General features: G+C 36.5%; 1 protein-coding gene across 2 annotated transcripts in view; it reads left to right on the top strand.

Moving 5' to 3' along the window:
* The first annotated feature begins 1,548 nt into the window (after positions 1 to 1,548).
* LOC139687447 (nucleolar transcription factor 1-A-like) overlaps positions 1,549 to 24,524 on the top strand; it is a 49,348-nt gene continuing 26,372 nt past the window's right edge. Inside the window, exons 1-7 of one of the 2 annotated variants that reach the window (XM_071584607.1) lie at positions 1,549 to 1,587; positions 2,855 to 3,102; positions 3,509 to 3,627; positions 16,856 to 17,011; positions 17,917 to 18,018; positions 20,590 to 20,711; positions 23,064 to 23,160. In XM_071584607.1, the coding sequence (XP_071440708.1) occupies positions 2,862 to 3,102; positions 3,509 to 3,627; positions 16,856 to 17,011; positions 17,917 to 18,018; positions 20,590 to 20,711; positions 23,064 to 23,160 (837 nt within the window). In that variant the 5' untranslated portion in view covers positions 1,549 to 1,587; positions 2,855 to 2,861. Of the gene's footprint in view, positions 1,588 to 1,830; positions 2,443 to 2,854; positions 3,103 to 3,508; positions 3,628 to 16,855; positions 17,012 to 17,916; positions 18,019 to 20,589; positions 20,712 to 23,063; positions 23,161 to 24,524 lie in introns of those variants that run through there. The other variant, XM_071584608.1, reaches the window with a different exon arrangement.

The raw sequence follows: 24,524 nt of genomic DNA, 5'->3' as shown, positions 1-24,524 counted from the left end.
AATGGGGAAGTACCCTACCCATACTTGATGTATGGGACCTTCGTACATGTCCTAACTCCTTATTCCATAGGCATATTAGACAGCAATCCCAGTGGTATTGTGGAATTCTTTAAGTATTGATCAATGCTGCTGAAAATCTAAAAGAACTCGTAGGTGGTTTCCTCAAGGGATTTAATCAATATTCATCAAACTAAAATTGGGTGAGACATACACACTTATTAACTGAGACGAAAATCCGTGCATTAACTTATAATCACAGTTACACACCAAAATAAACCGGAACAATCGTAACAGAAAAAGCTAACATTATGGTACGTCCAGTTGATTTATCTCGTTTAAGTCCCATGGAATAACAAAGGTTATTATTCCTTATCTAGCATTCATGTTGTAAGCAATTGGATTTTTTTATAAACTAGAAGCATTTTGCGTTCAAATGAACACGTTAATCCGGGGGAAATTCCAGAGTATCTATAGCGCTGAACCGGTGATTTTGGAAGGATTAATTAATGACCCAAGTGGGCAGGGAATTTTACACTCGCATGAAAAAATAACCGTGACGATTTACCAGTAGCCTCGACAGGAAGAATGACGAATTTATAAGGGCATCCTTCGAAATGGTAAGATAAATCGGGGTAAAATCAGTTTAAAACTGCAAGGAAAATATCTCTTCGGTAGACGCCCATTGGAATTATCTTTTAAAACCTTCCAATATTTCATCAACTGGTGACATTAAAGTCGTCGGCTGACTATCACTCCAAGATGAAGGCATAATAAAGAACATTATCAACAACTAATCGGCATCTATGGACCATCAAGAAAGTATTCACTCCCGTTAACCATAATCATTTCAAGCGTAACTTAGAGGAATTGCTCCGTTATGAATGATATCAAATTAACACTTTGTATATCCACATGATTTTAAGGCAATTCATTGACGCCTCATGAGAGCACATATCAACGAACTCCCATCGAAGTGGTTGAAACGTTTCACGATAACCTAACTGGAAACAATAATTTTGCTCACTGGCATTCAAAATTATCCTACACTAACCTTAGTGTAATAATACAATCATAAAAGTTTGTGCAGCACACAAAAAGTTCTAACCGTTTCACGCCAAATTTAAATGATAAATACAAAAAATACCTTCCAACATATTTTTTAAGGATTCCCATGAGCTAGTCTAGTAAAGAGGCGTTTCAAGAATAAATCAAATATGGGCCACCCAATTATTAATATCGCTTAAATATTAATTATCATAATTAAAATAAAGATATCGGTTCCGGAGTTCCTGTTGCCTTGTTATGCTTACACTTCAGCATTATCATATAAAATTAACCGATAGAGGTGTGTAATAAATAACATTGACTAGAAAATTACCAACCTTACAAATGAAATTTACATTTAAGGAGATATGCCTTGCAAACATAGATCATTTCAGATAATTTTATACCTATTACCAAAATACATTCTGATAAAACAAACGAACCAATCCGATGAGGCAGATTCTCGGTGACGTCAAAATTACGACTTCTGCGCGTGGGCTGTCACACGTGGTAGGATTGGCGGGCGACCGTGAAACAGTAGGGGTGAGTACTCCCTTGTTATTTTTGCAGTGTGCTTAGTTATGTCTTGCATGACGTTCGAGTTAGACGTATGAGAGTTCATTGAAATCTAAAACTGATTTAAGACACTCGATTATCAGCTTAAAAAGCCGTAATTTTGCTTAAATATGCGATATCCCAAGATGGCCGCCTGCCGTGTAGTAGCTGTCCGTGATCGCGGCTGCTGTAGCCGCCACCTTGAACCGAGTTCCCCGTATAACAAAACACAGGAATTCGCAACTTTCCCGATGTTTTCCACCTTGGTTCATGTTGTCATTGGATCCTACGGTCATCTTGGCATCCTTTAGAATACATTTGTGCCCTTAATTGTGTTTCGTTTTTGGGTAGATCGTGAATTAATATCCATCCCACCCGCCGCGGTTGGGAGGGTGCGTCGGGTCGTAGCGTGATAGAGGCTGGGCGGGTGTCGGCGTTACCCGCCGCCATCGCTGGGTAGGCGGCGGGCGGGGCGGACGGGAAGCCTCTTTGCACACTGCGTCTACCGAGTCGATGATGTTGCCGGGCGGACGGTTGGCCGTCCGGCGGGGGTCCAAGGGGCTGGTCTTGGGTCTGCTCTCTCCTATTCGCCGATTGCCCTGGTTTGGCTGACTTGACTGGGCTGAGGAGTTAGCGTCCGGGGCGAGTTGTGCCGTTGGTTGGGTAGCTAGATTCGGTTGGCTGGCAAAGTTCGAGGAAGTAACCCGTGAAATATACTGAAAATTTCCGATATTATTCTTTGCCAAGTGAGACTTACTTTCTCTCATAACAAAATGTCGGGTTTTTAGCTTGTTTCATTTTGTATATCGAGTAAAATTCAAACTGCAGATATAAACAGAAGATGTAAGTATCGTGAGCGTAACCAAGCTCTTGAAATTTAAAAGATCCTACTTGTTTGGAATTTATATTTGGTTTAATTATTGTTAACGTACTCTTTTATTACTAATAATATGAAAATCGTGCTATTCCGGAAATAATTTCCACACTAAAGGCGAGTTATCTCGTAATATTCTTAATTTGGCTACCTCTCGAGAGAATTGGTAATGCAGTTGCAAGGCATGCTATAGCGTATATTCAATTTTAACGTATGCCTAATGACTTTGAAATTTTTGCTCTTATTACTTTATCACTACTTCAATAGCTTTTGTTTACTAGACGTATAAAAAGAGTGAATCTAGTTTGTCTATCTATAGGCGCCTTAAACTTAGAATTGGTGCGGAGTGAATTTCATTTGTTGTGTTGATTTGGTTTTCAGTTTAAAAATGGTTTTAGACCGAAAGAAACGTTCGGCTCCTCAGCCATCTGAAGCATCGGAGATAGTTACAAAAAAACACAAAGCAGATGAATCTCGTGTCCCACCACCTTTACCGGTGAATGCCAAAGAAGGCAAGGAAAGCAAAAGTAAGAAGAAGGGCGCGGAAAAAGCACGGCCTGCTAAAGTAGAACGAGTGGAAGAAACTGTGGAGGATGCTGTTGTTCCCGTAAAACAGGAAAACAATAATGGTGAGAGATTCAAATAATCTTCATTTTTGTTTTCATGCCCAGCTTTTCCTGGGTGCTTAACCTGGTCAGTATTTCAAAATTCCTAATGTAACATTATCTGTGTACACCAGGTATATTTTTTTATACGTAGACAACGGATGTACGGGTCGTATTTATGTTTCAGTCATAAAGAATATTTTACGGGAAGTAAACGTGAGAGTCGTAATATTTTATTTTGAGTAATGCGTTTTCAAATGGCTTAACCATGATTGCTTATTTCGTTTTCAGCTTTGTTTTACCATTCGTAATGCTAGTTTGATGGACATATGCCCGAAATTAGATTTTCATATTAAAAACAATCTATTCATCAGTTGTATATTTACTAAGAAGTAAGAACTATTTAAACATATTACTCTCTCTTTGATAGACATTCCATCTTGGCCCGAGGATCACCTTTGGGAGCTGATGAAGAGGATGGAAGCATCGATTCCAGCTAGGGACTCCCTACGTTTTGATTCTCGTGTCGAAAAATTGGACTGGGAAGAGGTAGGATTTATTTCAATCATATCTTGTTCCCTTTTTTTACACATTGTTTGTCACCATCGCCCAACAAGGGGTGTTATTTCCTCTGTTTTATCGATAATGTTGTTCTAGTTAAACCTCGATCCATTCTTTTTGAACAAAAGAGATTTTTCAAGTATTAAATGTATAATAATATGGTCCCCATAGGATAAAGAATGCAGGTCTGAATTCTATTCATGGCCATTTAAGGAAAAGAACATTCTATTTCTGACAAATCGATTTTTATATCACACCAATCTCAAATTTTGGATGTACAAGGACCTAGGGAAATCAAGGAATTTCAAAGCTAGTTATTTTGTATTAACACTGGATTTTAAAAAGATTTTAGCTGTAACAGGGTGCAAAATGAGCTAAAGGGATTGAAATAGATTCAGCACTCTTTGTCATAGCTTGTGAACCCTAAGCCAAGGTGAAATATTTACCTTTGATGCATAAACAAATTGCTTGTTGCAAAATCAAGTTCTACATAGGGGTAAACCCCAGCTATTTTTCGTTCAATCGCCCAGTAACCAGAGATAGCTTGACATGTCACCTTTAATCTTAATGTCTGTGATGTTGAAGGCAAAATTAACATTTTGTGCTTCATTGACATATATACATAATCCAGTATACATTTCTTTTGCAATTACCTTGGTTTTCCTTGGTATCCATTGGTCTGACTAGTATTGTGTGTGCATGGAAGTTGAATAGTGTGTTAATACAATTTAGTATCAATGGTTACCATGCTCCTTAGTAACATGTTGTGTGTGATAAATTCTATACTTTAATATCTTATTTACTGTTATTTCTGTGACACGATGGAAATAATCCTTAAAAACCAAATACATCATAATTTTTTAATGATTGCTCTCTGGAATGGAATGTAATTGGCTCTTGGAAAAATAGTAAATGACTTTTGGAATTATAGACTTGGCACTATTTAGGTACAATTGAAACATCAGCATAAAGTATTAGTTTTTAAAAATCCATAAAACTATGGTCACTGTTGCCATAACCATAAAATATCTATATTGTGCAAATACCCTGTGGTCCACAAAAAGATGTATGGTAGGAAGTTGCAAGAACCAGGTGGAAAGGGTAAAGTATAAGGGTAGGATGCGGAAGGGGTAAAGAAAGAGAATGACATCCACATAAAATCCTTGAGAAGCAATTTCACAGTGATTATCAGAGGGAGAATTCTCATCAATGTGTTCACATGTACACATGTTAGCGCTTGACTTATTTTTAAATAAATGTTAATATTATCCACCTCAGAAGTTTTCTATTATATTAAATCGGAGGGGATAAAAATGATCATAAACCACATATATGAGACTGCCAACATACTAAGGCTAGTAATTCAGGAGTAGAAAGCTAGAAGGGAAAACATTTAGCTGTGTCATTTGCATATTGTCATGCGACTTAGGGTCTTCACACATGAAGCTGGAGGTAAACAGTGGTACCATGGTGTTGGCAGCTGACCATGTTAGGCATCACTTTCACGGAGAGGGAAGACAGGTGAAAGGGAGAAATTGAAAGCTAAATGAAAGACAGGAGAGTTGTAATATGCACTACCTGAGATGATTGTCTTATTCCATTGTGTGGGAAGGAAATATGCATGAGATCAGTTGAAACTGCATGCATACAAGTGTAATTATTTATTCCCAAGATATTGTGTGCCAAGTGGCATTCTTGTTGGTTGTAACTCGATTCAGTTATTATTCTGTATTGTTTCATGGGTAGTAGTAGTCCTTGAATCTAGTGAATATCTTCCAAAGTTGAATCGCCATTTAGCTTGCACAGTCAAAAAATATTCAATTCAAAGCAATTAATGATTCACGAAGCTCTCACCCTGCTACATCTTTACATTGCTGAACTTGGCATATCACTCTATAATAATCCTAAAACCCTGTGTATAGATGGCCCTATAGGATTTGTGCCATAAAATCCTCAATGTATTGGTGCACCAACATGTCAATGAATAGAAGTAAATAACCAGTTTTAATAGGATTGGCTTTCTGAAAAGCCAGGTAAAGCGCAGATGGCCTCAGCCTTGAATTACTTTATCCCTAATTGTACTGCTCACGCTTCCCAGCCATATTTGTCAAATATCAGTACACAGGCATTTTGTGAGTGACTAGGGTGCTTGATGTCTGTAGATGTCAAAGAGTCTTCACTTAAAAATGGAATTTTCCTTGTAATTGTATGGTGTTTTAGGACTGAGTCATTGACAGAATAATCAAACCCTGACCTTATCCAAGAATGCATTGTAACTTGGCTTACTCAAGGTATTTGATAGAGGCACTGGAATAATTAGTGTCAGACAAATTTTACTCCGGACAGTTTTCCCTCAAGTTATTTTGAGGTGCATCAAAGAGAGACCACATTGATGCTCATCAAAGAGATTTGTACCACATTGATGTTGAGGAACTGTATTGATAGTGTACAAATTGAGGAAGTAATAAAAATATGGAACTAGACTTAATGTTTAAAAAAACCATAAACACAGTAACCAACCCAAAGGTCGGTTTGGTAGGTGATGTTAAGAGTTCACCAAGTACTAAGCCCGACGGCGTGTGAAATTCACACCTCAGGGTTAGGGGGCCAGTTCCTTTCCCTGTGCCGGTTATGGTTTCCCAGGAAGATCTGGTACCCCAAAAATCACATCGCTTGGGTGGAGACTTAATGTTATGTTTTTATTTATGTTATAAATTTCTGTGTTGTATCTTGGCAGTGTAGTTGTTGAGGCAAGGTTTCCTTGTGCTTATAAATGAATTTCAGGCATCCTATTGCTCCATGGTAATTTTATGTAATTGTTACTTTTAATGTTGCTGTAAAGTTAGAATTCTGATTGAAATACCTGTTACCTCAACATTGTAGGCATTCTTTTTTAGGTGTGCAATTTTAGTAGCAACAGTGCACCATCAGGTTTTTCATAGTATTGGGTTATTTTTCTAGGAAATCCACATTCCCTCTAGGATGGTCCTTATTGACTCGCAGTTACTTGTGGTTACAAAGAGTTTTTGAATTGAATAGTGTGCATTGTTGATATTCATCACTTCTAACTTACAGCTGTGTATTATGATTTGTACCAGATATCACACATTGCAGTCTTGTAGTCAATAGGCATTGCCTCTTGCCACCCAATATTCAGAAATAAGGACTTGTTTAGGGATTTGGGGACACCCTGCTTTCTTGAGTCTCTTTTAGTATTTTATGCATCACCATAAGTTTTTATCACTTAATGATATCTTATTTTATGGTGGTTATAATTTTAATATCTTGTGAACATATTTGTCATGTAATTTGTTAATAAAAATCTCCTCTTGTGTTATTTTTGGCATATTATTCAATTATTTTCTATTTTAAATAATTTAGCTGATCTTGAAAGTATATAAATACAATTAAATGATATCTATAGTTTCTTATTAGTTGATAACGTTTAAAAATACTTTGTACTACTTTCAGATAAATGTTTCACTCCTCATTCTCAGATGAACTATCTTCTATTAAACGCATTATTGATTTATTTCTCAATGATGATGAGATATCATGTTTCCATGATTTTCCTCTTTTTGGGGTATTTATTTCTATAATTTAAGAATTTGTATAAAAAATCTTCATTTATAACACCTCCCACTGTAGAGTTTTAGTAATTTTTCTCAAATGCAGAGGAAAGATATATAAATAAATAAATGGCAAGCCACTTTGTAATTCAATCAGCAAGTGAACTCCCCTAATTGAGAAGGCTGTTACTCAAAAGGAGATATTATCTTTCCATTCTAAATGAGGCAGACGAACTTCAAAGTTGCATTATGGTAGAATATTCATTTTTTTGTCTTGTCAAGCAAGGGTCCTATGATGCTGAAATGTGCTGTTTACTGGAAGTCGTCACTAGCAAGGGACACAGTCACTCACTGTTTTGTTCAAACTTTTCTTGATGAGGTGGTGGGCCAGAAAAGCCACGCATTGAATTTCCTGTTATGATTCTCTGCAAAGTGCAAAATGAGAAATAATCACTCAAATTTAAAAAAAAATCATTTTTTTTTTTTTGAGGGAGACCTCTTGCTTAAGGAACTTAGCTGCAAGGACAAGAAAGATCCATCTGCCAATGTGACTTAAGGTTTCTGCTGACTGGTAATTTTTAAGGATAAATTTACCTTTACATCTCTGGATGAAGCCTCAGCTTTGATTCAGGGACGGTGAGAAATAAATTAATTTGCAGTCCACAAAGGCTCTATTGTAAATTTAGTCCAGAGTGGAAGGTGTGTGACTGAGTCTGGGTGGAAGGAAGACACCATCATGTTTTTTTGTAGCCCAACCGGACATAAGGATCGGACATCGGATATGTTTTCTTCAATAAACATCCTCCGGGATTTTATGTAGCTTGAAAAGTGACGATTATGTTTGTAATACGTTAAATTTCTCTTCGAGGTTGTCGGGCAGTGGGTAGAAAGACGTGCCTATAATAAAGAGCTGCATTAAGAGGTGATGACTGTTTAGTTTTATAGAATTTTCACGTGTCATAATTGAATATCAAACTTAGCACAAAATGTATGGTACCCTCGGTTACGGGTCTATGGGCGCCCGCGCAGTGAGTAGGCAGGCCACCGTGTGCCGCCAGGTCGCCTTGGGCGGCCAAGCGCTGTCATTCAGGGGCTTATGCACTCACTTCATCGGCCGCGATCTGGACGCTCAACTCGCGCTTGCCGGCATTCTGTGACCGTTTTTAGAACAGCGCTGTTGAAAAGAATGAGTTAGTCGTTTTAGTAATCGCTCCATTATTTAATAATTTCTTAGGAAGTACGTTATTTACTTCATAAACTCGTAATGTTGTATACTCATATTTATTAGATTAATTTAGAATATTCAATTATTTCATTTAAACTTTTTCTCATTGATATCTGTGAAAACTCTCGCTGGGAAATGTTAGTTTATGATGACCTGAGTAGTAGGCGAAAACCAGTTGCCAGCATCTGGGTTAAACCTGGCTTGATTAAATGCTGTTTACGCTGCTCCGTTTGTATATCGGTATTTTGGTGAATATCGGAAAGTTTTATCGTGAAGAATGACTAATTGCACTAGAGGCTTACTTATTCACCTGCGTGTGGTTGTCGCCACTCGTAGTAGTAGTTTTAGGTGAGGCGACCTACAGCTCAAGTCATTCGCGATATTAGGGATGGATGGGAAAGGAAGGGTGGAGAGGAACCTGGCGTAGCCTACTCAATATCGAAAGGCGCCAAGGGATCTGTAGCGTTACGTCCCATCCGGCGGACGGCGTCCACAAATCACCTCAATTAGGGATCGGGATACCACTGGAAAATATCTCTCACCTTCCGGATTCGAACCCGGGCCCTCTCGGTGGGAAGCCAGTACGTTTGCCACCGAGTTGCGAGGTCGAAATGTGTCATGCAATCTTTTAAAATTCCGGAAAAATCTGCAGGTACATAATGTCTTGTATCCGGAAATGGTTTGTCTGCATGCAAACGGCACTTCACCGGGTTTAATATAGGGAATCGTTTTTGTTGACGGTTGGCAATGCAGTAATATTTCCACGTATTCGGCCGTACATTATTCAGTCGTACTTCACCTAATCGTTTTTTTTTCAGTATGCATGTGAATCGACAAAATATATTAAATTTAAGGTTTATAAAATAATGCTATCTATTTCAAATAAATCGAAGATACCATTGTTGCTGCACGTTTTTAATTTACTTATTTATCACTTCGGATTAAATTTTCCTATTCGTTCATACTCTCCGCCTGACTCTGCTTTTCAGCAGTCTGTGACCGTAGCCCCAAGCATTTTTACCTTTTCTGTTCTCAACTCTCAGATGTTCTGCTCAAGTGGTGACTTTCTCCCTTCTGCGTGACACAATTTATTGGATTTCTTTATTGAGTTCCCCGCGAAAATATTGTACCTGCTCAAAGGCCTTGTCTTTGGCCGACAATTAATATCTGTTTTTTTTAGTGCTCCCACAACTCGCCCCCGAACTATCATATAATTTTTTTCGCACAGGTATTCATCCGACCGATGATTGTCATTAGTCGTTCTTTTTGTGAGCGCGTATGCCGTAGTTGCGGTGCTATGGTAGCGTTCGGGGGAGATTCGCATCCCAAGAATACATCGAAATCTTTTCCTTGGCTTAGTGGTATGGGCTATCCCAAGAATACTATAGCCGAATACGTGAAAAAGACTCGTACCTCATCTTTGTTCAATGCGGAAAATGGCAAACTGAGAAGGTTAATAGCAAAATCGTGTAATTCAGAAGAAGAATTATTATTGAAGCATACATTAGTAGTACATGTCATACAAGCATAAGTGCTGTTTAGTAAGGTTAGTTCTCATGTTTTTAGCTGTAGTCGTAAGATAATCGGGGTAATATATAATCGCTTCGATTAACATTCCGTTGATCAAAAAGGGTGCGGTTCGTGGAAGAACAATCGAGTCGCGGGCCACCAAGATATAGTCATAATTTCATAACGATTACGTGAAAATGATTACCTCTTGAATCTTTGTTTGCAGATAATGACATTTGAAACGCTGTATGATTCCCGAAAAGAGGAAGGAGATCAGATGACATTACCGCCTTTACTATTGATTGATCAATGAACTTTTAATTGCCCATAAATTGAAATAACATAGCCTCCAAGAAGTGAACTCACTCAAAACTACGTATCTCCGTATAGTTGTACGAGCGTCCAGACAACGTAGTAAATACAAAATTTAATGTGGGGTTCACATTTTGCAATTGTTACTGAAAACAGTACGTAAGTAGGAAACATTTCCTGAGAGGAAATGAATTTGCCATTCCCACTAGATACGAAGTAAGACTTGCGGTGCTCTTGTCAACTTGTGCATAATATTTTATTCGTGTTTTCATAGATAAATGAAAAACTTATGGAAGTTATTATGTTTGTAACATCCATAAGAAAGTTAGGATCTCCTAGGTGTTGATGCCTCACTATTCTTACTACTGTATTTTCATGGTTGCCATATTTGGATCTTTCGCAATGGGAATATGAGTCCCTGAAAGTTAAAAGTATATTATTTAATTCATTAATAATTACGATAACCGGCCCTAGATTGTTACATATAATTAGAAAAAACATGGCTAAAAAGAATAATGCCAGAGCATTCTGCGAATGTAATACAGTTAAATCCTGTAAATGAAGACTGGCGCGTTCCACTATGTATTCTTTTTGCCTAATTTTCTCCATCATCATATGAATAGACTAACAAGTATTATGTTAATTTTACTTCGACAAGTATTTTCTTTTAATCGACTAGTTGCGGACAACTATATGAATTTTCCTAATTGCTCGCCAAGGATAATTTTGACGCAGAAAATGAGGTATGGCAACCCATTTACAATATGCGCATGGGTTTTGTCAGTCTTTCGTTGAAGAGCGGCAAATGTTTCAAGTATCTAAGGTCAAAAATGGGATGAGATATCTTCGTAAACACTCCTTGAAAGTCTCTTTCTTAATATTGTCAGCGATAAAACTTTGCCACTGAATTCTTGGTATGCCTCAATGGAAGTCAAGGGATCTTAATGGAGCAAGACATGTTGTCGAAGTCTGGGTGGATGTATTTCAAAATCCCCGGGCACCGTCTGCGCCGTCTCTCCCGCCTTCGTCGCCAGCCGAACGGGAACGCCTAGTGAAAGTCCCGGGTAGAGATGTGCAAATCCTATGAAAGCGCTCGCTCGGAACTGTTGCGATCGAACGCGTTGCTTACGGTTAAGAGGCGATCCAGCGAGCGGTGGTCGAGTGCGCCTCGACACGAGGCTCGGAGAAGTCTTCTCGAAGCCGACGGTCGGACGATTTTATTTTATTCGAGTCCGCAGAAAACACTCTTCGTGTTCGTATTTGATTCGAGGATCCCAGGGTATTAAGACTAACATGGGTCGCACAACGCGAAAAATGAACGGTTCATTTTTTCTCGTGTTGCTGAAATTAAATCATTTTTACTTGAATCAATATGTTTGTTCGTAAATAGTGTAATGCACTATTATCTGAAAGTGAATGTGACAAATGGAAAGGCTTATCCATTAATTGCGGAAGGCTTTCGGGAAGGAAAGGGGCGATTCTATTTCTTTACATATCTTTCAGGGGTGGGGTGGTTCGGAAAGAATACTTACTTCAGGTAAAGGTTATATTATTTAAACAATATTTATTAAAAATGAATTTTTGAACGCTAAAGAAAACATGCTAAAAATAATCCCTGATGGATCATTCGCTTCTGAATTATTTGAGCATTTATTAGCCTGCTTGAGTTCCAAAAAGTTTATTTCACTTCATCGTTTTAAATATTCTAATGCCATAAGAATAGTTCTTTCGTGTTAGTGTATTTTTTTCAGTGCAAGTGCGTAACTGTAGTTATAGGAAATAATTTCTAAGTGGCGGTGGCAACTCATATAATGCGGATCCTCACAAGGGAGAAGATGGATAAAAAGACGGAAAATGTGCTCTCTTTAATTTAAGGGCGGTTCCAGAAAAGGGATACTAGTTCGGACGAACTAGGCAACGCAAAGAATAATCCTGGAATATATTGCGAATAAACACTAAAATTGAGGAACTCCTTTGCTCACACTTGGATAATGGTGCTGATTTATGATGGAAATACCAAGATTTGATAAGAATAACGTAAGGATTAAATCTATTCAATTGTATATTAACCAAGGAAGGCATTGGCCTCGAAATGAGCACCCGGGTGTCCGTTTGAGCTCTCTGTCTTGGAACGAACGCTCGCCCTGTGCCTGGTGGCTCGTTCTATTGATAGGCTCGTTTTACTCTTGATTTCTCTCCGTCCCGTATTCCGTTGGTTAAGCCGTTACCCGCGCAGCACCGCGCCGATCCACGCGTTCCCGGGAGTTTCGAGCGGGGGTGATTATAAGATTTGCGCGCCGCTACGTACAAATAGTTCAGGGTAAAACCCGCCCAGGTGAAGGGGAGGATCCTTGAACTCCGCTTGGGAAATTCGCTGGTATTGCGATCCCTGGGAGTTTATCAGTAGCACTGTTATACACTCGCCTCCCTGGAAAATGCGAGTATTGATTAATCAGGGAGAAAACCTCATTCCTTCTGTTTTGTTGGAGATAGTTTTCGTTGAGCTTACGGGCCGCGTTTTTAAGATGTACAAACTTTTCCTTCATCGATAAAACTCCCACATGTCTTGCGTTTGAGGTTGCATCGAAATGTCGGGTGTGTTTCATATTGATAAAAATTTACGAATGTTCAGTCTTATGTGCTCTATATCATATGGCTATGAGGAAATAGGATCTTCTCGTCTTAATTTTCTTTGATATCTATATCGAAAGACAAAACATTTCAGGCATACTCTTATAATGGTAGTAGAGGACTTCCACCCTGAGAATTAAGCGTTACTGGTTCATAAATTCATGTCGTTCTCGCAAAAAGCGCGTAATGTTTGCAATTACATGAGATTTTTTAGTGTTGGCATAGCAGGAACTTCCATAATTTGTTCAAATATTATCCATTCGTTTGTTGAAAAAGTTCTAAATTGCATTGCTTCGAAAATTGGTTTTTGGGAACTAGTCCAAAATAAGTTTTAGAACACCAATAAAAATTGATAAAACCCTAAGGGCTAGTTTAAAAACTGTATTCAATTTACATCTCTTGCCAAATATGATACGAGCATCAGTTAAATCAACTTTCACCACTCGTCATTCATACCTGAACACAGGTGACACAAACACTCGTGCAGTCACAGTCTAACATACTTTAAATGTTTTGGACACGTTAGAATTCCTATCAGATAGCACTCACATGCAAAATTACGCCTAACCCATCACAAAAAAAATACTTGTATATTTGATTTTTGTATGGTTTATTATTATTTTCAAGTTTTTTACAGCTTGGACCAATTCATAGTAGCAATAGTTACTACTGTCAATTGTAAAATATTTATCAATTATATTCAGCAGATTCAGGTGAGATGTGGTGGAAGTTCGTCATTTTGAGAAACAAATCTGCATAAGTGTGTGAAAAAGCGCAAATTTGTTTCTCATAATTTTTCAATTTTTTTAGTCCAAATATTGCATGGCATGATGAGTATTTGTGGACATGAAAAAAACTTTTTCTTCCGTTGCCCCCATACAGGGTAGAGATGTACTTAGATATTCTCGAAATTTTTGTAGAAATTCCGGAACAAAAATGTGTTGATTCTTTGTTTCCTATGACATTTTTCTCACATATACCTTATTTCTAAAAACTTAATAAATTTCACAGTCTTTGATCCGATTCTTCTGGTCGGTATCGCCATGAATTTCGTGAGGGTTGACCCTCACCGCACTTTTGTTGTTAATTCTTTCCGTAATGTATGTACTGTCAGAATTGTAAAAATCTGTTAAATTAAAGATAATCTAGGTTTACATATGACTTTTGGGATGTAGATTTTGGGGTGAAATCTTCAGCAGACTGATATTAATCCTTCTTAAGATGTATAGTGGACATTTGTCTAAGTAGTAAGGACATTGCAAGAAGAATTATATAAGGGTGAAGAAGCCTTAACAAAGAGTTGCTGTCAAGGACCATAATTAAAGATACAAAATTTTAATTTGAAGTGTGGTATTTTTAGGATTTGGAAACTGGGCCGCCCAGGCATAGGATGACTGTCAATTGAAGGTTTATGAGAAGTGGATGTGTAGAAGGAAGTAAAGAAAAACAAAGGAGTTAATGGCATAGCAGGAATTAAGGCTTTTGAAAGAAATGAAATAAAGCAAGAGACTTGGATGCATATTATGTGGAGAGGTAATGAATTTTTGATTGATACTGCGATAAACAACAATTATCAACTTCATTTTTGAGAAAACAAATTTTTCAGCCTCTGGATAACATCAGTTTAAGTGCCAAAAAAGGGACCACCAAGGGAAAAAATGTAAACAAATTTGACTGTGAACAAAGATATGTGGCTCCTCAGGTTTATAAGTGCAAGTCCAGATATGTATTTAGCGTTAGCCTGTTTCTTATGTAATTTTCATTGCTCGTATTACCACGCAAAGAATATAATTACTAATAAGGCTATTGCTCTTAGCAATCTCAGTTTCTATTGACTCATATTATGCATCATATTTTATTCCAAAATATTATTAAAAAATGTAAATAGCCAACAAAAACTCGTTTGAAAAAATAACGTTTTAGAAAAAAGTTACTCATTTGTCCATTACATTGCGAGCGGCATTAACCCCTGGTTTTAGCATACTTTCCGTGGAACCTCAGTATCTTCTGTAGTTCTTATTAATATTTTAAAGCTTCAGTGTCCTCCTCAGTTGTCTACATAATAATTATAATGATAATTTATTTCTCTAATTGACAAATACATAGTGGTACAGAATATCATTAATTATGTAATCATATAGGTTATGTCAAGGAGTACAGTAACTTAATAATTACTAGCCAGAAAAAATAAAATTACGCCTATGTGCATAATTATGTGCACAATATAAAATTCAATATTACCCATAATTGATGTAGTCATTCACTCTGTAAAAACATTTTTCATTGAAGTACATAAACAATTTCTTTTGAAAAATAGAGAGTGATTTGTAATTTTTTAAACCAATGGGAAGCTTGTTGAACATTTCAATGCCCAGAGAATGTGGTCCCTTGGTCATCATTTCATGCTAGCAGATTTTATTTATTTTATTTATTTATTTTATTTATTCAGTATAAGTCCGAAAACAGCGCATTCTGGCCTTTACATCGAACTATTAACAACGATAACAATGATCACATTTACAAACACCCAAGCCCTGGGTGGAGGAAAAACTCACCCAGGCGGGAATCGAACCCGCGACCCTTGGAATGGCAGACGAGGACGTTACCCCGCCGCCACCGCGGTCGGCGGGGTAACGGGTACTACACACAGATGATTTCTTGTCCTAGGCTCATAGGTGTGTGTGCCATTGTCTGATGGGAATTGAGTCATGTTCTTTCTTACAAAAATTATTGAACTATAGATAAACACAAGGGACTATTAATATGGCAAGGCTTTGCAAGAGTGGTCTGCAATGGGCTCTATAGGGTTTATTACACATGGACCTAAGCAATTTCTTGGGTATCTATATTAATGAGAAATAGAGACCCAAAACTGATCCTTGAGGAGTGCCTTTATCTTTACATAATGGTGAAGAGAGAAAGGCATTCCAGTTCTTTTGGACAGCTACCCTTTGTTAATGATTTTTGGGGTATGTTCTCAACCACTGCTGTGCTGTCTCTAATACATTAAATCACATTTGTACTAGAGTTAATCATGCTCACCCACAACAAACACTAGACAAGTCAAAGAATTAACCCATTACTTTTTGCTTGGTGCTAATTTCTTGTATGATGGTGTCGACTGCATTGAAAATTGCCTGCTCTGTTGACTTTCATTTTCTTAATCAAAATTCTTTAGGGGATTGGAGGTTATTAACTTCAAGGAATTCCATTAGTCTTCTGTTGAACACATACCCCAATATTTTTCCTGGCAGAGGTATTATTCATATATGTCCATGATTTCCTGCATCATTTCTTTCCCCATGTTTCTTATATAGAAAAATAGACATAAAAGGCGCAGTCAAGGAGATATTGATATAATGAGGAGGATCTTGTTCATTAACCATTGGTAGCTTTAAGGAGGAGCTGTTGAATTAATTTCCCAGTTTTATTGGATCCACTGGGTTGCTATTATCATCCCTAAACTGGGCTGGTAACTCCTACATTAGAACTGGAATTTTGTTTAATAATATGCTATATATTATAGTACATAAGGATCGCCTTTTCTGTGAATGTGTATATTCATAATTGAGTATATTATCTCGAAATGTATGGATTAGGCAGGTAGTGTGATGGTGCATTATATTTTTCTACCCTGGAAGCTATATTCACGCAATGCATAGATGGACGCGTGTAATTTTAAGTCATCCTTGGTCAGGTATTACCTCAATCTTGAAAACTTTTTTTTTTAATTATTTTACCCAATAACTTGGTACGTTGCTCTTTTAAGTTAACATTTGCATAATAAATAAGTGAATAATGAAAACTTTGCCTATGAAATTTTTAGTTCTTGCAATTGAGTAGGTAAACTTATTTAATGGACTTGAGTGATTCGTTAATATAAAATTCTTGTGTAATAAAGTGTCCAAAGTTTGTGCACTCTTAGTATGCACTTCTAACATGTTTTCTTGTTGTAATTTTTCTCATTTAGGTTAGGTTTGGACCTTATACTGGGCCAGAATGTAAAGCCATGTGGAACAAAATTCAAAAAAGACTCAGACGATATCGTTTATTAAGGGAATTGTTGGAGGATGCAAAAACCTGGGTGACTCAGCCGTGGACCAATTTTTATCGAAGTACCAAACAGGTAATAATTTTGCAAACAACTTTTCACATGCACTGCTTTCTGGAATGATGTAATACAATAATGGTCATCACGCAGGATCTGTTGTTACTGTATTTAAGGTGTTCATTTTTTTACTTCAAAGACTTAGAAGTATTGATGGGGAAGATGGTTTTGTGGTATTACTGTTGGTATTTTGTGGATTAAAAGATATCAAATACAATCAATTATTAAAGTAAACTGCTAGAATTACAAAAAGGTGAAACAATCATTTACATTTGAAGCAAAAATATAATTTTAAACAAAAAACCTGTACAAAGTCACTGGCTTCTGCAGGCAAAGCATAATGAACCATTTTCAAGTACTTTCCGATGTTAGAATTTACTTGAATCCCTTGCTTTCTTCATGCTCTCATATAAATTTCTACAGAAGTTAATATAAAAAATTAAATTTTCCTCAAAAAATTATGTATGATTCTTAAATTATACTGGTTTGTTTGCTGAAGAATATTATTCCATTTGAAAACAAACATTTTTCTTTAGTTATGCTAATAATTTTAATGTCATCTATCACTAATACTCATGCAGCGATACTAAGATTGAATAAAACCCGGAATGGTTAAAGCTAAGGGGGGTAAACTGAGATTGTGATGAAATATTTTATTTCCATCTCAAGTGTAGTGTTATAGATATCTTATATTTGCCCTCTCAAATCTATTTTTCTTCTCTACACCTTAAACTTAGTGTAGAATTTTTATTCCTTTTTGTAATTATTACTCCTTCCAATCTTCATTTATTAAGAGTTATTTAGCTCTCCATGGCCTAAATGTTCTAAACTCATGTTTGCTAGGGCTATTGGATAAGTGTGATCGTTAACCATAGTGCTGGATTAGAGTAAACCTGAACTCAAATGTAAAATACTTTTTTCAGAACAGACATCCAGATCTGCCAAGGCGGCCACTCTCAACTTATATGTTATTTTATCTAGAGAAGAAAGATAAGGTGGCTAAAGAACACCCAGGGCTGGAAATGGTAAGCCTTGCAATTGTAACCATATTTCTGAATGTGCACCCTTATAATGAATTACTTTTACCTATTCATTTAGAAAACTTGTGCTTTTCATAAATGCAAAATAAAATTTCCCTTGCTCTACATTCACATGGCAATAATTGCTTTGGTTTTATACTCTACTAATTGATTGCATTGACATTGCATTGCAGTATTTCATTCTTGGTGAATTTTGTGGTACATTTTTCTCCTATCAAACTAATTCCTATTATGATGACAGGGATGTAGGAGTATTTAAAAATAAGCATGAAATATCCCAGACCTTAAACAGCTGTGTATTCGATAGATTGCCATTATAAAATGAAATGCTTAATTTTTATGGAATAAAGTTATTCATATCATGGCTATTGCATAATGATTTTTACTATAATTAGGCAAAATGAGAGGTTCCCTCTTATGCTACTGTGATAAATACTATTTCAGACATTGAATCAGACCGGTTGTGTTTTTCTGTAAAAATGTCTAAGTAAGTAGTCTTAATATTCAAATCTGTGTAGTAATTTCACATGACACATTTTCACCATTCTTCAGGTTTCAGTACATTACAGAAAAAATTGCATGTAATATTTTTGGGATAAGATAGGCTAGCTGGTAGCACTCATCTGCCAACACTATATTTGGATTGATTTATTTGGCTGAATTTGATATTGTGCACAGTAATCTCAATAAAAATTATTTTTTGTCTAGAACATGCAATAAATGAAATTATACCTTTTATTTTGTAATTTTTTTACTATTAATCTGAAAACAACACTTTTGTCCCTTAACATCGTGCTATAAACAATTGCATATGTAAGAAAAACACAATTACAAACACCTGAACCCTAGGTAGGGGAAAAACCCACCTAGGTGGGGCTTTAACCTGCAACCTCTGGGTTTGAAGGCAAGAATATTACCCCACTGCCACCAGGGCCCACCAAGAAATAAAGGAAAAATTAAGTTAGACTGAAGAAAAAAAAGGAATGCTTCATTGTGAATGGTTGCATGCCAGTGGAAAGTAATCCAATTTAAAATTATATTTGCCTGATAGTAATTTTATGAGCTAGAATAATTTTGAAATTTATTTTTAGTGTAGAGACAAATGTTGTGAGAAGGTAAAGCAAAAAAATAGTGTACGTCAAGCATTTATTGAATATTTTTAGAAGAGTTACTAAGTAAGCGAAGTTGGTTTGGAAATAATCCTTGACCTAAACTTATATGAGACTCTTCCTTCTTGTTACTTCTTCATTTAAAGCATTATGGAGTGAATGCTCATTGTTTTTCATTGTATAATGAATTTTAACAAATAACTAGATTAAATTTATCGTATTTTAGGTGTTTTTAATGTGCGATACAGTGGAACCTCACATAACAAGTGGCGAGCAGAAGGAAATATCCAGAATAATTGCTCAGTTGCTGCTTCAGTTTGTAGTTAGCCCTCCTTCCACCAGTATCTTAATGTTATTAGTGATTACACCTTTTTACAAGGTTTTAATAATATGTGCATAGTTTTTAATTTAGACGTCCCCAGGGAAAATGCCACAAGAAAACGGCATCAAGAGAGTAAAAATAACTAGAAATGTAAAGTAAAATCAATGAAAAGCAAGAAAGAGGTGTGAGCATGGGTGATCTAGTGCTCATATACAATGTCAACAACAATCATTTGCACTATCCTCAGAGCAATGACAAAATTAAGGAGACATATGACTCTAAGGGATCAACAAGAATATCTTTGCTACAGTTATGTATTCTTAGCATTGTTGAAAGATTTTTTCTCATATGGATAATAGATGAGCAATATTAAAGAGAGCATCCTTTGTGAGAAGGCAGAATTGAAGAAGAAAATGCCAGGACCATCAATGGCAAAAGGAAAAGTATTTGAGGGAAGCCATGGATGGTTCAAGAAGTGAAATAGAAGAATTGGCATCTGCAGACTTGTGAGGAATGCTGAAGCAGCAAACTGCAACTCAAAGGCGGCAGAGGACATCATCGATGACTTCAAGAAGCTCATAGACTCTAAAGGATTATATGCCAAAACAGGTTCTTAATTGTGACAAGATGTCTCTTTTGAAGATGATGCTGAAGCAAACCTATATAACAGCAGAGGAGAATTCATTGCCCAGCCACAAGCCAAAGAAAGACTGTCTCATGCTGCTTTTGTGCCAATGCAAACAGCAATTTGAAAATTAAACTCCTACTTGATCATCATTCAGAAACACCAATCCTTCAAGAATTGTTAAGTCTGGAAGAGCTGGCTAAATGTTATGTGGGAGGTCATGCGAAAGTACGAGAACTGTTGCATCATATATTGAGAAGCATCGCCCAAATAAGGCAGCGGTTTTAATTTATGTGGGAAAATTGTTTCACTTAATGAGTGTTTTGCTTAACAAGACAAATTTTGGAGTGAATTATGCTTGCTTTGAGTGATTCCATTGTACCTGTAATGATATAGACATTTTACACCAAATTTTTAAATTTCACTCTTATGTGAAGGCATTTGATTTTGAGTCATTTTCTTCTTTTAAAATATTTACATATGATTATTTTTTCTTCTAGACTGCAGTATCCAAGCATATAGCCTTAATGTACAAAAGCTTATCAAAAAAGAAAAAGCAAAAATATGTTGATAAAGCAGCTGAAGAGAGAAGAGAATATGAAGAAAAATTGGAGGAGTTCTAGTAAGTAATTTTGCTGTTCAATGATCTTATATCAACACTATACTTTTGAGTATTTCAATGTTTTATGGCGTCACTAATTTGGGATTTAAGTTGTTGCCAAATCTAGCTCAAGGTCCTGGACTATCCCTGGTACTCAGAGGTGATATCAGTTAGAAAATAGTGCGCTCAAATTATGGCAGAAGTAGGAAGATGTGATTGGGGGATTTATTCTTTACCGTTCAGTTCTTCTATGTATTCCTTCCATCATTCTTGAATCTTTTCTGTTTCAATTATTATCTTACCCAACTTATCTGTAATTGTTAACGCTGATCTTCTCTTCTTACTTCCCAATAGTGTTTTAATCATCTTGTGTAGCACACCAATTTTACCCATCCTATGCAATTTTTCCATATCTGTACACTGCGTCCTCCACCACCCTTATTTTGCTTTATTTTTTAACCATCTCATCTATTTTTTAACTCTTTGTACTTCTGCCCAACTCTGTGTTTATGTTCTTCCATTTCAGTCTCTCATTTATCTTTCTAATCATCTCATCCGTGATCCATGGTATCCTTTTTTTAATATATATTTCCATTTTTTCTTTGATTGTACTCAGCTCTTTTCTCTCTCTCCAGAGTATATCTTCAGCCTGCTGATATTCCTTCCTTGTCATTCCTGTTAATACTTCTACATTCCATTTCCTAACCCTATACCCCTGCTTTATCTTTCTGTATGTTGACTTCGCTTCTTCCTACCTTATAATTCAATATTATGGCTACCGCTCATTGACTTTCTTCCCCTCCACTGTATATTACTCCCCAAAGATGCCTCCAGTAATCCCTGCTATCCTTCCATCTCTCCCCTTATATTCTCAAATTTTCCTGCCCCCAACATATTCTTAACATTCCAGGTTCTTATTCTTACTGATTCAGTCTTCTTTTTTGGCATATTCTGTCCTACTGCTGTTATTTTTGCTTTGCAATACTTTGGTGAGATAACGACTGCACAAGCCTCTCCAGCTGCCGGGCACGACATAACAATTGGTCCAAATCCCATGGTTGGCAGGACTCTTTTTCTCTATACTGTCAATCATTAAAGTCGTGGGAATAATAGAGATAGTTTCCCATTGCCTTTCGTAATAGTGTTTTTAACGTGACACCTTTGCAGCTGCCTCACTGAGGAACAGACTGCGTAGACTGTCTATCATCCGGCTCCTAACCTTCAACCTATCTGGCATTGGTGACCCTACCAGGAGCAATTATCATTGCTCCCGCCAGTACAGCTCTAGGGATCGTCGGAACACCCAAGCCCTTCCACCATGCCATCGTTGTAGTCCATGGGAGGGGATGTTACTATAAAATAGCTTTATTTTTAATAATATTATAGAATAAAATAATATCTTTTCTTCATTATTTGTCCAGACAAGTTAGACCCATGAAGAGGATAGTGATAGGCAGCTGGTCTTAGATACCTGCCAACTGGAGTGAGTTGAGGTGGCTGTGTTGGCTCCCTACTGAGGTCAGCGCAATGTTTCATTAGCCCCCATGATCCATCCATTCTCTATTCAAAATAAATCTCTTCACTTCCTCACTTTTTCATTCACTCTCTCTCTCCCCTCTGCCCAATCTCTCTCTCTACCATTCTGTTCCTTCACTCCTTCCCCTAAGGCTTGACTCATAACTCTATCTAGTCCTATGAGCCTTACTTGGCCAACCCAGCCATTCCAAGGAAATATTTGGAAAAGATACCAACAGATTTCTTTTAATAAAATATTCAGTAATTAGGGTGCATCTTAAGGAGGGAACTCATTTAATGTCTTGAGCATAAAAACCAGTGAGCTCAATTAACGAGTCATGGGCATTCAGAGCAGTGAGCTTGTTCAGCAAGTTGGTATCACTGTAAAAACAGCCAGCTAGCTCAAACAGTCAGTAACTTACAGGAGCTAGCAATATCAATGGCCAATGCATAGCAAAGTAGTGGAGGTTGATAGGATGAGGAAGATGGGAGGGCATTGGGAGACAAAGGAAGGGAAATTAGGCTCTCTAACAGACCAGCATTACATGCATTATGGTTGCATTGAAAGGAAATCATGAAATTATTGCAGTTTAGATGATCACTAAATTAAAAAGGAGTCATCAGTTCATCACTCTATTGAGTGAGTCGTTCATGGTGTTAAAACTTGTTTACACCATGATCACCATCTTTTTAGTCATTTGGACACTATAATTACCTAAATTTATTGATCTCATCAATGAGAAAGCTTGATTGAAATGTAACAATTGCCATCTGATGATATGCTTATGTCACATCATCTTCTGTCCACCAAGTCTCTTTAAGGTACTTTACCAACAATTTGTGTTCGCTTCTTTCCAGTCGTCTTCATCCTGAAATGGTACCCAAAAGTACTCCTAAGGATAAGCCACCACCTCAAATGGAACCTGGGCCACGCAGACCTTGTACACCATTTAAGGTCAGCTTAGGAAAAATTAGTTTGTCTCTTCAGTTTCTGTGCATCATGAAAACCATTTGGCTGTTCTTTCATTTAAAGTTGAGGAAAAGGAACTTAAAATTTAGCTTAAATAAAACAGGGTGGCCACGAATAGGGAAAGTGATAATTTAAAATTTTAATTTTAAAAATAAAATAATAATTAAAAGTTGTGGGCTCTGTAAGAGATTAGAATAAATCTTGCAACTTAAAATAATTTTTCTATTTTAATTATAAAATTATGAAAAAATTTTATTATTTTCTGAATGAATGGCTTACAAGTATTTTTTTAGCTAGACAATAATACATATAGTGGAAGTGTTTTAGTTTCATTTATCTTCCTTTAACTTCCTAAATTTATTTTGACATGCCTTTATTTGCATTCAGTATTTGGTTAAACAGTGGGTAAATAATGTGTAACCTTAAAAGCTGTGTAAATTTTATGAGTTTCCGTTTGTTTGTTTTTTTTTGTGCTGAAAACATAGAGTAAGGCATGTGACATGTAGAGTCACCCTCTATTTTAGCCCTTTTAGTGCCAGCCTCATTTCCCTCGTGTAAGAAAAATGCTAGGGCTGTTTTGATGAATTTGTAGGTTTGCCCTTAGAAATTTAAAGCCTTATATGAATGTGTTTTAGCTAATTTTTTTGTACCCACTTTAAATAGTTACAGGTATGATAAAAAAAATTCAATGATGTTGTTATCTTTTCTACCCATTTAGTAAAATTATATAATTTAACTTTTTTTATTTTATCTTTTACTTTCTGGTCAGAAAATTTGTCATCAATAATTTTTTACATTGATAATGTTGTCACCATTAGAGTCTACCATTATTACATAGCTCACAAAAACAGTTAAATGCTTTTGACATTATTTTTGAAATAGTTACATTGAATCTACCGGAATATGTACTCAAGTCCCTCAGACATAAGTTGACGGTTAATCCTATGTTTGGGATAACATGCAACATGAAGACCTTTCCCACATTTATTACATATTCTATGGCTTCTTTTTTGCTTACCTTTCCCTATCTCACTCCTTTTCTGCTCACAAAATAGTCCTCTTTTTCAGGTATTTTTCGTACCATTCATGCGCGTCATGGTGGCAAAAGTCTGTATAGCTTCTGTACAAAAGTTTTTGAATGGCTGGATCAAATGGTTTCTTGCGATATTTGTTCTTATATTTTCCATTTAAAGTTCACGAATCTTTAACCTTGCTGCTGTATGTTAATGAGCACGTAAGGACGACAGACATTTTTGGAAGTGTTTAACCTGTTGGATATCTAAGGTCTCGTTGTCCAAAATGGCAGCCAATATTGAAAAGTGATTTAGCTGGCTTAAAGGTGACCACAA

Source organism: Hetaerina americana, unplaced genomic scaffold (genome assembly GCF_022747635.1).
Source record: "Hetaerina americana unplaced genomic scaffold, ioHetAmer1.1.p SCAF_2, whole genome shotgun sequence".
NCBI lineage: Eukaryota > Metazoa > Arthropoda > Insecta > Odonata > Calopterygidae > Hetaerina > Hetaerina americana.
This window is presented reverse-complemented; position numbering and strand designations above follow the sequence as displayed.